We start from the raw sequence: 21,997 nt of genomic DNA, 5'->3' as shown, positions 1-21,997 counted from the left end.
AGACCCCCGAAGCCCCCCCACCCCAGGCCGCCCTCCCTCCCTCCCTCTCTGGCATAAAAGTGAGCAGAAGCCGTGCAAGCGCAAGCAAGCAAGAAAGAAGCAGGCAACGAAAGCGTGGAAAGGGAAATCCAGAAATTGCGCGAGGATGAAGTCCCGTTGGCCGCTCGCCTTCTTGTTGTTTTTGTTCGGGGGGAGTCCGAGCGCCGCCCGCTCGCCGTACCAGGCCGTCCTGCAGCACAGCCGCGTCCGGGGACGTCAGCAAGGGTGACAAACAGTGAAAACACTTCTCGTCTCACGCAAGCTACCTCGCTCGCAAGCACTTGCAAACTAACCGCTCACTTCTCGCCTGGCTTCATTGACTAACACGTTCCTGTTCTGAGCCACAAACCTCTCGCATGATGCTCAAAGGCGCTTCGGACTTTCTCGAAATGAAAAGTGAAAATGTTGGCCTCTGGAAAGTTGGTCAACGAGGCCAAAGTGGACAAAAAAGCCCGTCGAATATTACTGCAACAGCGACGACTTGTGCAATGCATCGTCCACGTGTGTGTTTCTTTGGAAAAGAAACGCTGGCCAAATGACATGAAATGCTGTTTTGTGTGTCGCCCCCTGCAGGCCCAACGTGTGCGCCATGCAGCAGCCGCGAGGCAGCGACAAGAAATATTTCGCCAACTGCAAGCAGTGGTACCATCGCAAGATTTGCAACCAGCCCACGTGAGTAGCCACGCCCCCTGGGAGCCATGCTGTGCTGTCAAATGGGCGACGACTGTCCTTCATATACAAAAGGAGCAAAATCAGAATTACAAAAAGGCGCCAGTCATTCTCAAAGACTTTACCATCAGTTAGCACGGCAAAAATATTTTGCACTCCAGGTAGCACCACCACGACCAACATTTAGCGTAGTAGACCCGAGTGTTCACGAAAAGAATCGGTTGCCATTCGAAAGATTTTCAATTTTACAATCCAAATGAAAAATAAATCATGAGCACCTGGAGAGGAATCACATCCTGTCATCATTTCTATTTGAACGACATGTGGCCAAATGAAGTCAAGTTTGAGCAAAAATACAACAGAAAACGCTGCTGGCTCTCCTTGTGCTCATGACGGCCCCCTGGCGGTGACCTCCGCTATTTTAGCTCTTGTTTTATTCCAAATGGCCGTCTGGAAAAATCATTTGATTGGCTTGCGTTTTTGGTGGACGAGGTCAAGTGAGTTGCCGAGCCAGGCGGCGTCTGTCCATTTCCTGCTCAGTCTTGGTTTGCATACAAACCTACCTGGGTCTGTCATCACGCACGCACACACACACACACACACACACACACACACACACACACACACACACACACACACACACACACACACACACACACACACACACACACACACACGACGCTTTTGAGGAAAAACCGCACTTTCCGTAGCCTTTGTTTTCTTTTGTGGCCGTGCGGTTTTGCTTTCATGAAAGGCAAATTGACATTTTCGCACCGCAGTTGCTGGAAAACAAATCGGACTTCCTGTGGGGAAGTGCCGGAATGTTCCAAAACCCAGAGGAACGTGTCGCGGGTCTGACAAAAAGGCTTCACTCGCTTGAGCTTGGAAGTGAAGACGGAAAAATGTCTTTTCTTTTCAAATGGCTGTCAAATCTTCAAGATTTTCCTTTTCTTGGTTTTCACAGCCAGATTATTATTATTATTTGGGTTTTTTTATGTGCCGAGTGGCCTGCAGACATTTGGCTGCAGATTCTCGGTCTCTCCAAGGATAAGAACTTCATGAGACTCATTTATGATGGAAATCTCAACAGGAAGTCAAGAGCCCAGCTTTCGGGCCCGCTGTCAGCTCTGGCAGCTGGATCCGATCTTTGCGCCGATCCGCTTCCCATGTATAGTGCTCGCTTGCGTTGGTCTTCTCACTACACACACACACACACACACACACACACACACACACACACACACACACACACACACACACACGCACAAAAGGGCGACTCTTATTTATTAACAATGTGCAGGGGAAAAATACACACGGGAAAAAAAAAAAAAACATTTACAAACAACTTTTACGAGAAGGCAAGAATTTCCGCATCTGCTAAGCTCGATGAGGTGGTCCGGTGGAAAAATGTTGTTTATATGGATGGAGGCATTTCCACCTCAACTTGCATTTCCACCAACAATCCAATTTGAAGGGCAGCAAGTAGAGGCTGGTTCTGATTGCATGGAGCGTTAGTCATGTGACGTGATGTCACCGACGTGATGTGTGACCCGGCGCAGGGTGGTGACATACGAGTGCTGTCCGGGTTATGAGAAGATTCCTGGAGAGAGAGGCTGCCCTGCAGGTATGATCTTTGACCTCTGACAGCAAATGCGAGTGAGTTTTCCTTTTTGGGTCGTCGGGGGGGCTTCTCAGGGTTGAGGTTCTTGTCGTGTTTACAGCGCTGCCTCTGGTCAACATCTACAACACGGTGGGGGCGGTGGGCGCGTCCACCACCAAGATGTATGCCGACAGAGCCCAACTCAGGGAGGAGATCGAAGGTCCCGGAAGCTTCACCTTCTTCGCTCCCAGCAACGAGGCCTGGGCCGCGCTGCCCACGGTCGGTCCTTTGGGGAACCTTTTTCAAACTGTGCTTTGGCCAAGCCGACTTTCCATCCCCAACTTTGATGGTGCGTGCAGGAGATCTTGGACGCGCTGGTGAGCAACGTGAACATCGAGCTGCTCAACGCTCTCCACTATCACATGATCAACCGCCGCCTGACGTCGGAAGAGCTCAAGCACGGCTCCTCCTTCTCCTCCATGTATCAGGACTTCCACGTGCACGTGCACCACTACTCCAACGGGGTCACAACGCACACACTAGCGTGCACGTGTGAAAAATGGATTTTTTTTGTGTAATTTTTTTTTTTTTACGTTCAGATCATAACGGTGAACTGCGCTCGTCTGATCAAACCGGACCAGCACGCCACCAACGGCATCGTGCACGTGGTGGACCGCGTCATTACCGCCATATCCAACAACGTGCACATGCTCATGGACGTGGACGACGACCTGGAGACGCTACGCGTGAGTCCCGGCTCTCGCTCCGTGATTCGATGGTGCGCCACGCTGACGAGAGCGCACCGCTTCCTTTCAGGCGGCCATCGCCGCCGCCGGTCTCACCAACCTTTTGGAGAGCGAGGGTCAGTATACCATCTTTGCTCCCACCAACGAGGCCTTCCAGAAGATCCCGCCAGAGACCCTGAACCGAATTCTGGGAGATCCCGTATCTCTTCGAGGTAGAGGGACCGCCGCGTCCGAAGGTTCCGCTGTTCACGTGCTGGCCTCGCTGACGTTGTGCCTTTCAGACCTGCTCAACTACCACATCCTGAAGAACATGCGCTGCGCCGAGTCCATCGTGTCGGGAACGCCGATGGAGACGCTGCAGGGCACGGTGCTGGAAGTGGGATGCGACAAAGATCGGCTGACGGTCAACGGGAAAGCTGTGGTGGTTAAGAAGGACCAGCTGGGCACCAACGGCGTCATCCACTACATCGACGAACTGCTCATCCCCGACTCGGGTACGCCGGAAACTAGTGCCCGTCACCACTGCTAGCTAGAAACTTGTCAAAGTGGAGCACTAGAAGAAGCTAAAACCTCCAAATGAGCAAAAAAACACAAAACAAACATGTCGTGCAGCCAAAACTCTGCTGGAGCTGGCCGAAGGCTCCAACGTGGCGACGGCGACCCGAATGTTTGTGGAGGCGGGCCTGAGCCACCACCTGAAGGGCTCCGAAGCTCTCACCATGCTGGCCCCATTGGACGACGCCTTCAGAGGTGAGGAACTGTTCAACGACCTTTGTCGGGCGCCGCTCTTGACCCGCGTGCCGTTGACAGGAAGCGTGAGCGGCGACACACGGAGGCTGATGAGCAATCACGTGGTCAAGGGACAGCTGTCGTCCAAGTCCTTGTATCACAATCAGGAGCTGGAGACGCTGTCGGGTGTCAAACTCCGAGTCTTTGTCTACAGAAACGTAACGTCTCAAACTTTCCTTCCCGCGGATTCTTTTCTCACTTCCTGCGCCGTCAATTCGGCTTCACGGGGTTTTTTTTTGTGCCCGCCGGCGTAGAACTTGTGCGTCGAGAACGCCTGCCTGGCCGCCCACGACAAGACGGGACGCTACGGCACCATGTTCACCGTCGACAGCGTTCTCGCGCCCCCAACGGGAACCGTCATGGACGTGTTGAAGGCGGACGACCGCTTCGGGTGAGTCCGGTGCGCGTCGCCACTTCCGGGGCTGAACCGCCAAGGCGAGCCTCTCGTGCGGTCTTTTTTTTAGTGTTCTGGTTGGCGTCATCCAAGTGGCCGGGCTGACGGAGCTGCTTAACCGACCGGGGGCGCTGACTTTCTTCGCGCCCACCGACGCCGCTTTCCAGGCGATGAGGCAGCCGGAAGTCGACAAGCTGATGCGTGAGTGACGCCTTTTGTTGGCAGCGATCGAGCGAGCGACCTTTTTTCGGGATTCGCTCGTGTTGACACGAGTCGCTGATTTAAAACGACAAACATTTGCACTGTGCCGCTTCCAACGGGACAAATATTTACGGGAAGTAAATGTCAACCGCCGCTCTTCAGGAAACCGCCAGGAGCTGTCAGCTTTGCTCAAATACCACCTCGGTGAAGGGATGGTGGTCCGCGGCGGCGTGGGATCTCACACCAGACTCAAGCCCCTACTGGGCGACAAGCTGGAGCTGGGCGTGGTCAGTGCTCGCGACTACCCCTCGCGCTTTGAGCCTCGTCTTTTCCCCTTAACATCTGCCTGCCGCCAATCACAGAGGAACAACACGGTCTTCGTCAACCGAGTGCCGGTGGCAATCGGCGACCTGATGGCCACCAACGGCGTCGTCCACGGCGTCGACAGCATCGTCAAACCGCTGCGTGAGTCCATCCGAGACGCTCGGTTTTGTCGCGGCCGGTAAAGACGCCCCCCCTGTCTGTCTGCTCGTAGCTCCCAAGGTGGACCGAGAGCAAGCTGACGGCCCGCTGGGTTCCCTCAGGTCTTCGTTTTCTTCCGCTACCTCTTCCATGGTGAGAATCGATGACGTCACGAGTCCCATGACAAAGAGTCTCAACATACCGAGTTGACGTCTGAGCACCGTCGGCATGAACGAGGCTGGTTTTTTTTTTTTTTTTTGCTCATTTCAAGAGTCCACTAGCCAACGAAACGGAACAAAGTGAAGCGCAATTAATGATTGAGGAGAAACCACCACGAGCTACCAGTAATTGTTGGCGCCGGGGGCGTGGCCGCCGTCATTTTCAGAGGCCCAACGTGCGGCCGATTATCGGCTCGGTGTGTTGATGGCGTTTGCTCGTTGACGTCGTTGATGTTTTTTTTGTCTTTTGCCCAGCGTTCAGATTCTAGGAGCTTTAGGAACGGTAAGTTGATTTTTTTTTTCCTATTCTAAGCAGACCTCCTCATGCGCTGGACGACGCCCTGATTTTCCTCTTCTATTTTAGACGAACTTTTCAAGAAGGTCATTCAAAGTCGCTCCAGCAGGACAATGAATGCCTCTCAGTGACAATTTTCTCGTGAAACATTTGCAAATTTTTTTTTTCTTCTTTAAACTAGTGGCTCACTTCCTGTTGGCAATCTAGCCACCTGCACGCACGCACGCACGCACGCACGCCATCAAACAAAGAATTGAGCTTTAAAACCCTGAAAAGCGCTTCAAAACCAAAATTTGACAGCAGTCCAAATTGGAGGAAGCTTTCCTTGCTTCTTAGCATTGTTGCTATTTTGCTAGCTAGCTTATTATCATTGCCAACTAGCTAACCAACGCTTGCTCTCTGCTAGTTCATTCACTAACAAAAGCAGATCACCACAAAGACGTGTATCAATCGTCCGCTTTTGGACGTGGTCAATGTTGGCCCGCATTTGACTTGCTTTGCTTTTTCAATTCAATCAAGACACTGTTGATGATAAGGATGTTTTTACAAGCGTGGTCACAAAGTCGACCAGTATGTTTTTTTGTAAAATAAAGCTCCAGAGGGACGAGTGAGTGTGTAAGTTGATGCACACCAAGCTTTTGAAAATTGCTTTCACTTCTCACATTTTATAAAATGTGTCACATTGATCCCAAGTTTTATTTTGGAAGGAAAAAGAGGATTTCACATTGAAAACAATGGCAAGTGTGCAATTACTGGGAAAACAAAAACCATCAGTCAAATATGTCCTCCATGAAATTCACAAAATGGGTGGGGCGGAGCCTACGTGGCACAATTAAAGCTGAAGCATAATCAGTCATGCTTCTTGTCCAAAGGTCACTTGGAAGCTATCCAATGAACATCAATCAGTCAAATTGTTGAACACTAAAATGGATCCAACGCAAACACATCGAGACTAATCAACGTTTCTCGCCAGAAATATCAAAAGACGTCCAACGCGCACACGGCGTGATTAAAGCTGATCAACGCAGGATCCAATTTGAGATGACTTTAACAAACACACACACACAAAAAAAAGAAAACACAGCAAAATACAAAAACAAGGTCAAAGATTGATTGATTGAAAGTCATGAAAAAAAAAAAAACGGACAAAAGCAAAGTCCAGCATAGCAAAAAGCAGCCAGGGTGAGCACACAGCCGGCTGCTCGTCACGGTTTTCCGATGTCAACCGTGATCTTGGTGTAAAGCGCCAATCTTTCCTTGGAAACCACCTTGTAGGACAGAGACTTGATGCCATCCTTGTTCATCGTCTCCCGGGTGTGAGCGATGCGGTCGAACCTGGCGACGTGCAAAAAAAATAAATAAGAGCGGGCGCTCGGTGTTTCCGAGAGACCGCGGTGAGAAGTGAACGAGCAGGGAGAGCAAGAATCAAAAACAAAAAGTGGGCCGGGGGGGAGAGAGAGAGAGAGAGAGAGAGAGAGAAAGCGGATAAGGGAACAGAACAGAAAAGGCGAGCAAGTGGGACGAGAGAGAGAGAGAGGGCAGCTAGCAAGAAGGCGCTAGCGACAGAAGCTAAACATTCCGGCAACCTACTCGCCACCGCAACTGCGTACCGGAAAGCCAGTTCAAGTTTTCTAGAATGACGGCGAGGAGAAAGGGATCTTCCGGGCCGAGGAATGATGACACTGGACGTTTCCAGAAGACTGGTGTGAGATCATCGCACGGTTTGCGTGCGACTTTGTTGCGATAAAGACGCGGTGAGGAAACTCGGTGGGGCGGACGCACGGCTTTTGAACGGCGGCCGGCAAAAAGGTCAGCAAGCAGTGGGAGAATTCAAGAAAGGAACAAACATCTCATCTTGAAATACATTTCATCTTGAAATAAAAACTTTGCTCCTTTTTCAATTTTTGTCGGTATATGTTTCACGCTTGAGCTTTTTCTTCTTACACGTGTGAAAATCGTTCGTCCGTCCGTCCGTCCACGACTGTAATGCATTAGTATTTTGTGAGCCAAAGCGCTGTATCGGCAAGATGAGCAGAGAGACCAGGTGAGACGGAGGAGAGCGGGAGGGAAGGAAGGAAGGAGCGTGTAACCGTACCTCTGAGGGTTGGGTTCGTTCTGTTTGTCTCTCTCGTGGCGGATCATGCGACATTTGCCCACATCGCCGCTGGGCCTGGAGATGGTCATCCCTTTGGACGCCAGCCTGGCAAAAGACCAAAGTCACCCGTTACAAACGTTTCTCCCCCTCACACACACACCTTCACTCGAATAATGCCCACCTGTTGTAGATGTCGTCGTCCTCACCCCCCCAGCCCCAGTAATTGTTGGGAAAGCCGTTGATGCTCAGGTACTGCTCCTTCATCATGGACGACACGCCGCCAAAGTACTGATTGTACGGCAACCTGAACAAGCGATTGAGGCACAATTTTCTCCAGGGAACAGGAAGCCTATCTCTCCCTCGCAGGAAAGAGGAAATGTTTTAACAGCACGTGACTTTCCTCTCAGCCGTCATTGTTGCACAAATACACACGCACACGAGGTCTGAAACGGTGAAAAGATCAAATTGCGGTTCAGGTAAACATTTTCTTCAAATCAAGCTTCGGTGCAATATTGTCTATTCACAAACTTGACAACATAGCGTGAAAACCTTAAAGGGTTTGGCTGTCTTGGGTGACGACACCGCCAGTTTGATTCCCACATATGACGATGTGAAAAAAAAAAAACAACAACCTTAAAAAGTCTGCTATTTTCACCTTTTCCCAATTAATTCCAGGCATACAAGCCACGCGACTTATTTCGGTAACGACAAATCTCATTAAAAACCCCGCCGCCGCTGAACTCTCCTCGCACGATACTTTCAGGGACCGCTCCCAAAGTAGGACACGTCAAAACTCGGCTCCCGATTTTGGATTGCCGAAAGATTCGTCGTTCAGCGCCATTACGTGCGTCTGACCTGAAGCCGAACTTGTCCATGGACACGGACAAGTGTCGGGGCTGGCTGAAGCACTTGTAGATGTTGCGGTCGTCCATGGGGATCAAGTCGACGTCACTGAAGACAAAACAGTCGTAGTCATACTCCTTCGTGGCCTCGGCGTAGCCCACGTTCAACAGTTTGGCCCGGTTGAAGATCTCATCTCCATCCTGGTGCGCGGGCACACACACAGACACACAAACACACACACACACATACCAACAAGGAGCTAAGATGGCGTCCGGTTTCATCAGCCGTGTCGATCCTCGCCTGACCACTAGAGGGGGTGGTCTTTTCATCCGGATAAAAGTAGTACCCGGTGTCATCGATAGACAATAATGAAGCCTTCTATGGCGCGTGTCAAAAACTGCTGAGAGTTCATTTATCAACTTTGGCACTGATCTGGGTGGGCGTACACACCAAAGGCCACATGTCTTTTCTTTGCCATCCATTGGGAGCGCAAAATAGTGCATCGGCGCAAGAGATTGTGTATTTGCTCGTTTCTGGAATGCGAGCGGGGCATTTGTGAAAGGGTGGGACTTATCGGCGCACTCGAGTCACACCTTTGATAAATATTTCCTTGCGCTTGAAAGTTTAGGCCTACATGGGAACTGGACCTTTTCCATCTTGTGGATAAATGAGGCGGCTGGATTTGGGCGACTGAGCTGGGACAATTATTGCTCTGGCTCCTTTGAGGTTTGTATTTGGGGGGGGGGGGAAAAGCACTTTGATTTTTGCAAGGCAAGCTCACCTGCCACCACCAAAAGCGTGCTGCGACTTTACAGGGAGAATGCGAAAGAGAAGCAGAAGAACAAGAAGGAGGCATAGTTCTTTGGACACCCGCGATGAGCTGCTATTGGCTCACACCAAGCGGAGGGGGGGGGGCGTGTCTGAGCACCTCCAGAGAGAACAACCTGTCTTGTCGGGCAGGGTTAGGGTTAAAAAGAGCAAGGAGGAGGACACAACAAGAAGAAAGACGTTTAGAATTGTTCATGCCAACATGCAAAAATCAACATTTGAAAAGCAGCGTTATTGCTTTGCAAACATGGCGACAGACTTGAACATTTTGCTCACTTCGACATCCTCAAAGTGGAAGTCGAGTCCAAAATTCTCTCGTATGTGCTTGTGTACCCACAACATTCAGATTAATATTGAGTCTGTGGACTACTCAGCATCATTCACCTGTTTTTAGCCATTTGGTCACTTGCTGTCGACTAATGATGACATCACAGTTGCCAGCGCTCAGGTCTCAACCAATCAGGGCTCAGCTTCAGAAAACGGGTGAGCTGTGATTGGTTGCCACCTGAGAAAACCTGGCAACTGGCTGTCATTTTCAGTCAATAGCAAGTGGCAATATGGCCGCCCACTGACTTGACTTGTTTGATTGATATTCTACAGGCCAAACATTGATTGGAAAAGTGAAAATGTCATTAGAAAATGGGGTGAGCCAGAAGTCAACCATTAGGGGCGCCCTTCAAGCAGCTTTAAGGTGCACAGTTACCAAATGGCTTAGTTGAAATCTCTGTCACAGCCACAATTTGATGAGTCAAAGCCATGCACGCCATACTGAGGTCGTCGAGTGGCAGGCAGCTCGCCGCAGCGCGGCGTCGACTACCTGGTTGATGACGTAGACGCCGTAGTCCAGCTGCTGGCGCTGCAGGATGGGGTGCAGGTAGTAGAGCCAGAACTTGAGGTGCTCGTCTCGCTTGCGGAAGGGGATGATGATGGCCACCTTCTGCAGCGCCACACAGTCCTTGGGCTTGTAGCGGCCACCCGGCCCCACGTTGGGGTTGCTCTCCTCCACCTCGTCCGGGCTCACCGGAATGTTAAACTCCACCCGCAGAGGACCCACTGGAACGAGAGTAATCCAACATCATTTGTCAACCCTAACAAAAGTGACCTTAAGACCTGGGCGCCATGACAACGGGTTATATCGATCAAAACCCCTGTACACGAGTTACCATCACCAAGCCTGCCCCCGGCTGCTGTAGTAAAAGTTTCATCAATCAACAAAGTCACCATTTTATCTGAATTGATGCTTGGCTGGAGTCATTTTAATCTTATTCTTTGAAATGACCTTATTTCAATTTTTGCAATGTCTTTGTGTTTTGCTTCTCATTCTGTCATGCTTTATATGTTTGATATTGAATTGTCTCTTTTTTTTTTTTTATGCCGCCACTGTGAGTGGCAGCCTCCCGGCAGTGTTCTCTTTTTTCCACTTTCTTTCCTTCTTTTCTCCTTTTTCTTTCCTTCTTCAGAAAATGGATGGATGGATGGATGGATGGCTTTCTTTGTGGCGCCGTTGTGTGGCAGCCTTATAGGAACCTATTGAGTTGTGTGTGTTTTATATACCCGCTCTGTAAGTGTGAATACTGCTGGGGCCTAAATTTCCCAACCCCAGGGATCAATAAAGTTTCAATCAATCAAATGTGCTATACAAACAAACTCGCCTTGCGTCGGCATCTGGCGGAGGTCACAGCTGAGGAAACACGGCGAGCAGAGGTTGGTGCTCAAACACGCCACGCCAGAGGTCAAGTGTCAGAATAGTTTGGGATTTTTTTTATTCTCACTCATTTCTTTTGTTTTTTTTTGTTTATGTTGACATTTTAACTTTTGTTTTTCCAAATTCAGATTTTTGTGATTAAGAGCAGTTTTGTATAATTCATTCTTTTTACTAAAATGCTTTGCTTTAGTCCAATTTACAAGCAGTGTTTTGCAAGTGTGAAATTAAGAAAGGTCATAAAACGTTGTAAAAACTCAAAAGACAGAATACACTAAAATAAGTTCAACTGATGAAATGAAAAAAAAAAAGAATTTAAAGTCAAGAAGAGGTTTAAAAATGAGTCAAACAAAAAAGAGAAACTGTTTTATAGATAGATAGATAGATAGATAGATAGATAGATAGATAGATAGATAGATAGATAGATAGATAGATAGATAGATAGAGATGCCTGCGCTCCCGCACCACCAGACTCAGGGACAGCTTCGTGCTCCAAGCACGATATCGAGATATATAAAGCAACAGAACTAACTTTAAAACTAGCGAGCAGGTTCAGAAAAGGGGGAAAGAGTTCAGGAAAGAAGAGTGTCATGAAAAACTACCAAGTTGTAAAGCGCTTTGAGCTGCATTTCTTGTATGAAATACAAATAGAGCTTATTCTGATGATTAAGTTTGCAAGTGTTGTTAATAGATGCAGAAGATGAACGTGTCTGACCGAGGAGGGGTGAAGTCTGTGGACATTTCTTCAAGCTTTTGCCTGCCGCAAGCTCATCTTCTGGTTCTGTGGCTGATTTGGCTTCCAGGGGCGGCTTGGCGGCCTCGGTGCTTCCTGAGGTGCCAATGGGTCCCGTGATGCCGGCGCGGGTCTGCTGGTTCTGGACGAAGGAGAAGCGAATGTCCAGAGAGCGGACGTAGAAGAAGACGGTGACAGAGATGTGCAGGAAGCAGAGCAGAACGACGAGCTTGCAAGTCCGGTGAAGGACGTTAAAGTTGACCATCGGCTCGGCAGAGGCCATCGTGACCTCTCTCTCTCACTTCCGTTTTTTTTTTTTTTTTTGGACCCTGCTAGCTGCTGACAAGAACCTCCATCTTCTCTCAGGTGGACCTGACGACGCAAACCAGAAGACGAACCGACACAAATGACGTCAACCACTCCAGAGTTCTCGCACTTAGCATTAGCCACGTTAGATTTAGTTCTGTTAGACTTTCTCACGAGCGTTCACACAAGTTGGACCCGTTCAAACACTTCTTCAAATCCAAAGATAGAAGTGGCTCATAAAAACCTCACGTCTGCGTCACAGGTCCTAAACAGATTAACCAATCTATAATCCAAACTACTTGACAGGAACTTTCAAAGTCTAAAAAGTTCATTAGCCCCGAGTCAAACACGCGCACAGCTGTTTCCTTTCATACGTTTCGAAATAAAACATACGTTTTTTTACGCTTGTTGTATTTATTTTCCCTTCAAACAATCATTTGTTACTGTATTGAATGAGTTTTCCCTGAAACCGTCATTTGTTATTACTTGTGTTAATTTGTTTTTTGAAATGGTAATTTGTTTCTGCTTACATTAGTTTGAAATTTTAGTCAGCTGTAGCAATAAGCGATCTAGATCTTGGTGGCCATCTTATCGAGGCTAACGTGCCTACGTATCGGCCATATTGGTATAGGCAATATCGGCAATATCTGGCATTGAAAAAAATAAATAAATAAATAAATAAATAAATAAATATATATATATATATATACATATATATATATATATATATATATATATATATATATATATATATATATATATATTTTTTTTTTTTTTTTTTTTTTTTTTTTAACACTCATGCACCTCTGCCTGGGACTGTTTGTTAAATCTGAACAAACAGGCATCAGACATCAGAGGCTGTTTGACAAAACAAATATTCAACAAGCACCTCAGTTGGAAACCCATCCAAGACGGGCTATTACAGGTGTGCCCCTGGTGGAACCCAGGAGCCTTTACCAGATGAAACCCATGCTCATATGGCCCTGTTAAAACCCACATGGAGCGGAGTTGGAAATGTTGGCTCAGCTTTTGTTTCCATTACATTGCTCAGGTTTTACAATTTGCAGCGGCAAGTATAAGACCTGAGGTATTTCTAAACTCATTCATATTTTGATTCATTTTTATTTGAGTTAAATAATGAACCCAACATAAATGCCTTCATTTTTCCTGAACTCATAAATGCATTTATTCCTATTTCAGTCAATAACGCAATGGTTTCAGGCAGGGGTAGGCAATTCCGGTCCTCGAGGGCCCTCGATGACCCTGGTTTAAGGCCATGAGCGGTCCCTGAATGCCCATTCAATCGGTAGTCGTTGACCCTCCTTTTGGCTTACTACTCTGTCGCACGCCGAGCAACAATCGGCGAGGCATTGCCAAGTACAGTGTAGTACTGTCACTTTAAATTCTAGTTTGTCTTGAGCGTTAAACCCCGCCTCCTCCTTCCCCACTTCCTCCATTTCGCCTCGCCAGTGATTCTAATCACACTAAGAATACATGGATCGATTTTCTCTTTTAAAGTCTGCCCATAGCCGCATCGACAGTTGGCTGCTCTGGACTGACAGCAGCTATCGCTATCTCCACTCCGCTGCTGGTTTTTGTTTTGAGGTGGTGGAATTTCAAGAAGTCCCAGAAAGGGCTCTCCAAATGACACATTGGCTCGTGATAAACGGATTCGAATGTAATCGAGAAACTGGTGTAGACTAAGAGTCTCTAGCGTCCATTTTGTGGCGCCGCTCCGAGGCATTGTAGGTGACACTGAAGTCTCACCCGGACAAGCGAGTGGGATTGGTGTCGAGCGTTTTGAGTGCTTTTGGAAATTCAATGTGACGCTCGAGCCGTGCGCTAAAAGTGCGAGTGTTGCGTTTTCATTCCAACGACGCTTTGAATTTTTAAACGGTCTGAAAGGTACAAGGAACGCACTGTGGATTTTCTCCGCCAGAAAATGGACACGGACAAGTTTAACTACGTTTACAGCTGCGACCTGGACATCAATGTTCAACTTAAGATGTAAGTCGTCGGTCGTCTGAAGGCACATAAGGCACAGTTATTTGGTGGAGGATATTTGCTATATAGAAACATTTATCTGGCTTGTGATATCTATATGATTCTTTTCTTGTTCTTAAATATCCCCGTCTAAAGAGAGTTGGATACCAATCTCGTTTGACCACGGAGTTCCGTTCGTATGGCGGCGGGCGGCCAAATCTGTGCCTAAGTCGCTAACGCAGTCAAGTCAGAACTTTGGCAAATACGGGTTAAGAAATGAATAAAAGCTATATGATAGAAAGAACACTTCTAGACCTTCATTTTAAAAAACAGTGACTACGGTGTTAGCTGAGGGTGGCAACGCGGGGTCTTCTGGTTTCACATGACAACGAATTAACGGGAGGCGTTCGTCAAGTCTGAACAACTGCCCCCCCAGAATTTGCATGAAAGTCCCTGGATCGCGAACCTAAATGGCTATACGTGATTGAGAAAACCGCAGAATGAGAAGGCGTGCTGTGAGCATGTCAAACATCAGTTTCCAGATCACACGTCAGAACGATTTCTGCAGACCCTTTTTTTTGTGTGTTCGCGACTGGAGACCGCAACTGACCCGTTTGTTTGTGTGTGTGTGTGTTTGTGATTGTGTGTTTTACATGTGCCAACAGAGGCAGTTTGGAAGGCAAGCGAGAGCAGAAAAGCTACAAAGCCCTGCTGGAGGACCCGATGCTGCGCTTTTCCGGCCTCTACCAGGATCACTGCTCGGACCTCTACGTCACTTGCCAAGTGTTTGCCGAAGGGAAGCCTCTGGCTCTGCCCGTCCGCACTTCCTACAAGGCCTTCAGCACGCGCTGGAAGTGAGTCCCGCGACGTGCACGTTGGCCTCCATCCGCTTGCCTTAAAGTTAAAGTCCCAATGTAGTTGTTAACCCTGTCGTCACACACACGAAGGTTGTGGTTTGAAGCCACAACCTTCCAGTCTCAGGGCGGACACTCTACCACTGAGGTCCACTGAGCTGGTTGCCTTCACAAAAACCACCTTATTCTCGCTCGCAGTTGGAACGAATGGCTGCGGCTACCCGTCAAGTATCCAGACCTGCCCCAAAGCGCCCAGGTGGCCCTCACCGTGTGGGACATCTACGGACCTGGACGAGCTGTCCCTGTCGGGGGTACTACGGTCACACTGTTTGGCAAATACGGGTGAGTTGTTAATGCGCTGGGGACGTTGCGCCCCACCTTGGCTCTATATCTTGCATTAAAGACGAACGTCTGTTCAACTTTGAATGAGATTCAATTGGTTCAAAGTTATAATATGAGTCACACAGGCAAAACCACTTTGCCCAATACGGTTACGTAAGAATCAATAGCATCTTGCCCAAAACGTCAGTCGGGATAGGCTGCCGCTCCGCTGCTGTCCGAATGAGGACAGGTGCTTACTGATGAAAATGGATGGATGGATGGATGGATGGATGGATGGATGGATGCGGGCCAAAAATGACCTCCCGTCTCCCTGCAGGATGTTCAGACAAGGAATGCACGACCTGAAGGTTTGGCCCGGCGTGGAGGGCGACGGCGCCGAGGCTACCACCACGCCGGGACGCGCCGGCAACAATGTGACCGAAGACCAGATGGGTAGACTTGCCAAGGTATTATTATGATTATTATTATTTATTTTTTTTGTATGTGCTTACTAACAAATGATGCCACGCTCGGAATGATTTGGCCTAAATTGCGAAATGAGTCGCGGTTGCGCGGCTTTGCGACAGCGCTCAGCTTCCTCTCTTCCCCACGCAGCTGACAAAGGCCCATCGGCAGGGCCACATGGTCAAGGTGGACTGGTTGGACCGCTTGACCTTCAGGGAGATTGAGATGATCAACGAGGTGACTTTGCCACCGCGTTTTGTGGCCAGTATCCCTCGGCAACACAACGTGTGGCTTTTGTTTTTGCCAGAGCGAGAAGCGCAGCTCCAATTTCATGTACCTCATGGTGGAGTTTCCCCGAGTGAAAACCAACGACAAAGAATACAGCATTGTCTACTATGAAAAGGTGAGCTCGCTTTCTTTGACTCACAGCGTACACCGGTGCAGATTCTCTTACAATCGAGAGTCTCAGTGCGTATATAAAGTGGACGTTCCATAATATGTCCCGAGGACGAGGAAAATTGGTTGGATTGGACAATTGAGAGTCTCAGTGCGTATATAAAGTGGATGTTCCATAATATGTGCCGACGACGAGGAAAATTGGTTGGATTGAAAGATTGTTTGTTTCAGGATGGCGACGAGGCAGCGCCCACGCTCCCCAGCTGTGAAATCGTCAAAGTTCCTGACCCGCAGATGGGGATGGTGAGCACGCATTTGGAGAAGGAGGGCAAGCGTCAGCGGTGATTGTGCTAAGCCTTTGCCCATCTCAGGAGAACCTAGTGGAGAGCAAGCATCACAAACTGGCCCGCAGCCTCCGCAGCGGGCCCTCCGACCATGACCTGAAGCCCAACGCCGCCACGCGGGACCAGCTCAATGTAAGTTGCCAAACCGCCTTCTAACCAGATATTTACGTTGAAGATCAAAATGAGCTTCAAGACAAATTGATGACTCCTCCCTACATTTGCTTTTGGCCAAGCTTTGATGTGATTGTCATATCAAATGGATCATAGATCAATCTCCATGGATAAAGTCATTTCTTCACCCCCCCCAAAAAATGTTTTTCACTACAATAACAGTCTTTTTTTTTTTTTCTTCTTTTTCTTTTTTTTTTTTATATGTTAAACGAGTCTCAACTTGTTGAAGTTGTCGGCGGCACTTCTTCATGTGTGACTTGGCTGTTTTTGAAAACTTTAAACGTGCGTTGCACTTAATCTTACATGATGGTTGAATTGCCATGAGGATAGTGAGGCGCTCTTTGGAAAAATGTGTGAGTCAAGTTGAAGCATCTGCTAAAACAAAAGATTCAGAGTTTGCTCTCCCTGTCGTGTTAGGCAAGGAATCACCGAATGAAATGTTCAAACTGTGCATGAAGCTTTTTTTTTTTTTTTTTTTTTTTAAATAATTATTTTGATGTTTGAATTTATTTATTTATTTTATAATCAAGCGCAATGTTATCCCACTGCTTTATTTCAATGACAGTAATGTTGTTGCTCACCAGCAATTTTTAAAATAAGCCAGAAATAAGAGTCCTTGATAAAGAAAAACACACGACTGACCTATTACCCCGTCTTTGCTATGAAGGAAGCGGACTAATTACATGCGTCAACAGATCATCGTGAGCTACCCTCCGACCAAGCAGCTGAGCTCGGAAGAGCAGGACCTGGTGTGGAAGTTCCGATACTACCTCACCACTCAGGAAAAGGTCGGTTCCGCCCCCCACCCTTGCATCCCGGTGCGCTTTCTTTACCGTCAAGAGTTCTCAATCGGCTTGTGGCGCAGGCGCTGACAAAGTTCCTCAAGTGCGTCAACTGGGATCTGCCCCAGGAGGCTAAGCAGGCCCTGGAGCTGCTGGGCAAATGGAGGCCTATGGACGTAGAGGATTCCCTGGAGCTGCTGTCCTCGCAGTTCACCAACCCGACCGTGCGACGCTACGCTGTGGCGCGGCTGCAGCAGGCCGACGACGAGGTACCTGCCGGACAAAGAACCATCAATCCTTCAAAGTTTCTTCACAAAATGCTGTGGTTGAGATGGCAGAAGGCACTTTCTTTGGTGTTTTCATTTTTGCCTCCTCGCACACCCTGCAGGACCTGCTCATGTATCTTCTCCAGCTGGTGCAGGCTCTCAAGTATGAGAACTTTAGTGATATCCAAGGAGGCTTGGAGCCAGGCAGCAAGAGAGACGCCCAGGGACTCTCGGATGACTCCGCACTGGACAGGTCAGCGCGGATGCGTTTTGGCCGCCATTCAGCTCTTGGCCTAAATTTAACTCGCAAATGCTGCCTGATCCGTCATTATTTGTCTTTTGCACACGGGCCGCTCGCGTGTTCAAATTTCTCGAGCGGAATCTCACAGCTTTGCCCTCGGCCCAGCTTTTTACACTTTGTTTATTGTCGGCGCAGCTCCCAGATCCTGACGGCCACATGTGGAGCCGTCACCACTGCGCAGAAGGGCAAAGAAGGAGCGGACGGCGAGAATCTCGAGGTAGGGATCAAAAGCACAGTTTGTGTCAACGATGACATGCAAAAGAGACGGGGGGGGGGGTAAAAAAAACAACTGGGGGATTTAAAAAAAAAAAAAAAACAGTATCACATAACGTTTTTGAGATGCAACTAATAATTGACAACCAATCGATTATCAGATGGATCATTATTTTCAAGAGTATATTAAAGGTTTCAAGCTCCTGTTTAATTGAAAGTCATCCAAATTCTTGGAATTTCACCCTCTCTTCGGTCAATACTCCCGTTTGTGCAGTCCCCTGTGGAAGCAGACTGTTTGTCTTTGTGTTGAATGTAAATAAGTAAATAAATGCAAACGTCCGTTTTTACTTGGGAAAACAACGATCAACATGTTTCTGACACGTTACAGACCAAAGCAGTCACGGAAAACAACGTGTTTCTGACACGTTATCGACCGAAAGCAGTAACTTAATCGTAACTGTGTATCTTTTCCGTTGTCAATTTGAAAGGATGCCCTTCTTTTGGGGGAAAAAAAGCACCAAAAAGGAAAAAATCAAAATTTGGTCGATTCATAAATTGACAAAATAAGCAACCGACGATTATTAAATGAATCGCCAGTTGTTACATAACACATGACTGTATTTTCCCGGACTATAAGTCGCAGTTTTTTTTTTAATAGTTTGGCCCGAGGTGCGACGTATACTCACGAGGGACCCATATGTGAAATTATGAACACATTATTATATCACTTCACATGTCATTTTCACTCTTGACCGCATGTTGTTGTCTATTCATGTCTAATCTTGGTGTTGGATTTTGTCAAATACATTTCCCCCCCAAAAATGCGACTCTGGTGCAACTTGTATATGTCTTTTTCTTCTTTATTATGCATTTTATGGCTGCTGCGACTTATACTCCGGAAAATATGGTATCTTGATTTGATATAAGTCTTTAAAATTGATATAAAACAGAAAATACTTTTTTTTTTTTTTACCCCTTCATTACACACAATGTTAGGCACATTTTCACTTCTGCTCAGTGTTCATGATGTGTGTAGACATCGCCCAGAGTAAGAAGATCAAATTTGTCTCTCATCCTGCAGCAAGACCTGTGCACATTTCTCATCTCGCGTGCTTGCAAGAACTCGACCTTGGCCAACTACTTGTACTGGTATGTGTGTGTTTGTGTGGGCGTGGGCATCTCTAGTCAAGGTTTTAACCCGCCTGTTATCCTCCCTCCCTCCCTCCTCAGGTACGTTATTGTGGAATGTGAGGACCAGGACACGCAGCAGAGAGACCCCAAAACTCACGAGATGTACCTAAACGTCATGAGGCGGTTCAGCCAAGCTTTGCTCAAGGTTGGCCAACCAAAGTAGCCCTCGACCATCGCGGCCCGTTCCTTGGCTAACCCCGTTCCTCATCTTCAGGGCGATAAGAGCGTGAGGGTGATGCGCTCGCTCCTAGCCACCCAGCAGACCTTTGTGGACCGGCTGGTGCAGTTGATGAAGGCTGTGCAGAGGGAGAGCGGCAATCGCAAAAAGAAGGTGCAGCAAAATCAGGGACATACGTACCTTGAAAACGATCCCTCGGAAGGAACGCTTTGTATTCCTTTGCGTGACCACACGAGGATTTCAAATCATCTTTCCCCATTGATATCCAGCAAATATCCTTTTTTATTTTTGTTTTTTTTCCATTTTTGTCCAATTAAAGAGGAACACAAATAAACGCCGCGTGCGTATTTTTCATCTGAACACTCCGTGTTGCTTTTCTGCATCGTTTGCGTTCATATCCTCGTGTTAATCGGCAGCAACGCTGCCAGATAGATGCTAACTGTTAGCCTATGTTGTCATTTTTTGGGGTCTTTTTTTTACTTTTGCTGATAGTGGCAATGAACGTCTTTTTTAAGGAATATTTATTGATGTTATCAGCCAAGCTGCATCTTATTGTGACGCGAGTTATGGAAATCTAGTCATGTCTTCCTTTTTTGCTAGGTGACCCTAATAATGAGGTCATAATAGTTGTTGTTTTTCTTTTTTTTTTTTTTCCCCCCCACCTCCAGACTGAGCGGTTGCAGACGCTTCTGGCCGACAACGAGAAGGTGTACCTCTCGGAAATCGAGCCAATCCCACTCCCGCTGGAGCCTCAGATCCGGATCAGAGGCATTGTCCCAGAGACGGCGACGCTCTTTAAGGTCTGGCAAAGCTCTTGCTGGCGAACCTTTTTTTTTTAACAATTTCTTTTTTTTTTTTTTTTGGGGGGCTATTTCGACGCAGGCAGCGTACTCATGTGTTCGGCTCTCTCCAATCAGAGCGCGCTAATGCCCGCCAAGCTGATCTTCAAAACGGAGGCCGGAACCACCTATTCGGTCATCTTCAAACACGGCGACGACCTGAGACAGGATCAACTTATCCTTCAAATCATCTCGCTCATGGATAAAGTACATGCTCGCACGCCGCTTTCATTGTTACCCGTTGATGACATTTCAGTCTGATGACATTTGGCAAAAAAAAATATTTTGGAAGTGTGTTCTGTATACATTTATACAAATATGTTCAATGCAACTGTTGTTTTCTCTTTTTTCGATACAAGTCATTTTTACAAGTCGAAAATAATGTCAACAGACCTTTGGCAAAAAAAAAAAAAAACATTTTTGAACCTTTTAACTTGATGTACAACACAACAGTTGTTTTCAGTTTTTTTATACAAATCATTTTTGCAAGTCTAAATAACATCAACAAAGCAATATATTATTTGTGTTGTGTCGGTAATGACATTTGTTAAGCACTCTATATTTTTTTCAGTTATTAAGGAAGGAGAACCTGGACCTGAAGTTGACGCCCTACAAAGTGTTAGCCACCAGCACCAAGCACGGTAGCGACGACAGCGGAGGAAAGGAGCGTGGCTCATTCATTCAATATTGTAATTAGTGTTGTTTTTCAGGTTTCATGCAGTTTGTCCAGTCGGTTCCAGTTGCCGAAGTGCTGGCAACGGAAGGCAACATTCAGGTCAGGGCCACTCGCGTTTGATCAGTATCGCATCCGACACCGTATCGTTGGAGATGCTAGCACATTGCTAGTCCGCGCTAGCATCAACGCGCCGCGACCTCAAAATCATGTCCAATCGCTAGTTACCTATAACATCGTCACGTCAACCCCCCCTCCGACACCAAAAGCCTTTCATACTTCATAAAAGCTAGCGTCTGTGGTGATATCATCTTCCAGGCTCTTCTTCAAAGGTCTTAGTATATATACTAAAAGTGTCAGAGATAGCTGACATAGATGCGTTCTTATTATTATTATTATTATTCCTCACCAAATGGGATCATTTCAAAGTGGTGTGGATTCACTGGTGACGAGATGCCGATGCCACTTTTAGAGCTTCTTCAGGAAGCATGCGCCGAGTGAAAAGGGGCCGTACGGCATCAGCCCCGAGGTGATGGACACCTACGTGAAGAGCTGCGGTGAGTCTGTTTTCTTTCGGGACCACTCATTTGGGGACGGCGGATGTCAATGGCGGTTCTGCTGCGTTTCAGCCGGTTACTGCGTCATCACTTACATCCTGGGCGTCGGAGACCGACATCTGGACAATCTGCTCCTGACCAAGACCGGTACGGTCCCGAGAGTCCTCCCCACCCCAAAGTGCGTTTCGCGAATAGCTCCTCCACCTTTGTCCTCCTCCAGGGAAACTCTTCCATATCGACTTTGGCTACATCCTGGGCCGCGATCCCAAGCCGCTTCCTCCGCCTATGAAGCTGAGCAAGGAGATGGTGGAGGGCATGGGGGGCATGCAAAGCGAGCAGTACCAGGAGTTCCGGAAGCAGTGCTACACCGCCTTCCTGCACCTGCGCAGGTACTCCAACCTGATTCTCAATCTCTTCTCCCTCATGGTGGACGCCAATATTCCCGACATTGCCTTGGAGCCCGACAAGACAGTCAAGAAAGTGCAGGACAAGTTCCGGCTGGACCTATCGGACGAGGAGGCCGTGCATTACATGCAGAGTCTG

At 47.8% G+C, this 21,997-nt stretch overlaps 3 protein-coding genes across 9 annotated transcripts in view; 2 read left to right on the top strand and 1 right to left on the bottom strand.

Annotated features, from left to right (window-relative positions):
- Positions 1-39: 39 nt before the first annotated feature.
- On the top strand, positions 40-6,020 carry tgfbi (transforming growth factor, beta-induced). 7 transcript variants are annotated; one of them, XM_085905718.1, is made up of 17 exons: positions 40-264; positions 613-711; positions 2,268-2,332; positions 2,430-2,587; positions 2,668-2,832; positions 2,908-3,054; positions 3,125-3,266; positions 3,336-3,548; positions 3,667-3,804; positions 3,865-4,001; positions 4,098-4,234; positions 4,308-4,438; positions 4,601-4,725; positions 4,801-4,903; positions 4,974-5,053; positions 5,374-5,401; positions 5,483-6,020. In XM_085905718.1, exons 1-17 carry the CDS (start codon positions 146-148, stop codon positions 5,542-5,544), a joined length of 2,049 nt encoding a protein of 682 aa, XP_085761844.1. In that variant the 5' UTR covers positions 40-145; the 3' UTR covers positions 5,545-6,020. The 7 variants fall into 7 exon arrangements, 6 of the variants coding, with proteins under 6 accessions (XP_085761844.1, XP_085761841.1, XP_085761840.1 ...); XR_015065482.1 differs by having other exon boundaries at positions 3,667-4,001; positions 5,172-5,401; XM_085905715.1 differs by having other exon boundaries at positions 5,172-6,020.
- A 70-nt stretch (positions 6,021-6,090) lies between these two features.
- On the bottom strand, positions 6,091-12,284 carry b4galt1l (DP-Gal:betaGlcNAc beta 1,4- galactosyltransferase, polypeptide 1, like). The gene is made up of 6 exons (XM_085905721.1): positions 11,597-12,284; positions 9,997-10,232; positions 8,364-8,551; positions 7,690-7,812; positions 7,509-7,613; positions 6,091-6,748 (listed from the first exon to the last, which is right to left on the bottom strand). Exons 1-6 carry the CDS (start codon positions 11,895-11,897, stop codon positions 6,619-6,621), a joined length of 1,083 nt encoding a protein of 360 aa, XP_085761847.1. The 5' UTR covers positions 11,898-12,284; the 3' UTR covers positions 6,091-6,618.
- A 1,123-nt stretch (positions 12,285-13,407) lies between these two features.
- Positions 13,408-21,997, top strand: part of pik3c3 (phosphatidylinositol 3-kinase, catalytic subunit type 3) — a 9,364-nt gene continuing 774 nt past the window's right edge. The window contains exons 1-22 of the mRNA XM_085905966.1: positions 13,408-13,927; positions 14,569-14,757; positions 14,956-15,099; positions 15,416-15,545; positions 15,694-15,780; positions 15,851-15,946; positions 16,171-16,242; positions 16,311-16,415; positions 17,150-17,242; positions 17,320-17,505; positions 17,625-17,755; positions 17,939-18,020; positions 19,098-19,165; positions 19,247-19,352; positions 19,422-19,538; positions 20,054-20,185; positions 20,303-20,431; positions 20,796-20,865; positions 20,935-20,999; positions 21,370-21,454; positions 21,527-21,601; positions 21,675-21,997. The exon at positions 21,675-21,997 is cut by the window's right edge and continues 63 nt beyond it. Coding sequence (XP_085762092.1) covers positions 13,863-13,927; positions 14,569-14,757; positions 14,956-15,099; positions 15,416-15,545; positions 15,694-15,780; positions 15,851-15,946; positions 16,171-16,242; positions 16,311-16,415; positions 17,150-17,242; positions 17,320-17,505; positions 17,625-17,755; positions 17,939-18,020; positions 19,098-19,165; positions 19,247-19,352; positions 19,422-19,538; positions 20,054-20,185; positions 20,303-20,431; positions 20,796-20,865; positions 20,935-20,999; positions 21,370-21,454; positions 21,527-21,601; positions 21,675-21,997 — 2,550 coding nt within the window. The 5' untranslated portion in view covers positions 13,408-13,862. The remainder of the gene's footprint in view (positions 13,928-14,568; positions 14,758-14,955; positions 15,100-15,415; positions 15,546-15,693; positions 15,781-15,850; positions 15,947-16,170; positions 16,243-16,310; positions 16,416-17,149; positions 17,243-17,319; positions 17,506-17,624; positions 17,756-17,938; positions 18,021-19,097; positions 19,166-19,246; positions 19,353-19,421; positions 19,539-20,053; positions 20,186-20,302; positions 20,432-20,795; positions 20,866-20,934; positions 21,000-21,369; positions 21,455-21,526; positions 21,602-21,674) is intronic.

This window comes from Syngnathus leptorhynchus, chromosome 2, assembly GCF_054491065.1.
Source record: "Syngnathus leptorhynchus isolate UIUO chromosome 2, UIUO_Slep, whole genome shotgun sequence".
Taxonomy (NCBI): domain Eukaryota; kingdom Metazoa; phylum Chordata; class Actinopteri; order Syngnathiformes; family Syngnathidae; genus Syngnathus; species Syngnathus leptorhynchus.
The sequence above is the reverse complement of the archived record's forward strand: the minus strand, read 5'-3'. Positions and strand labels throughout refer to the sequence as shown.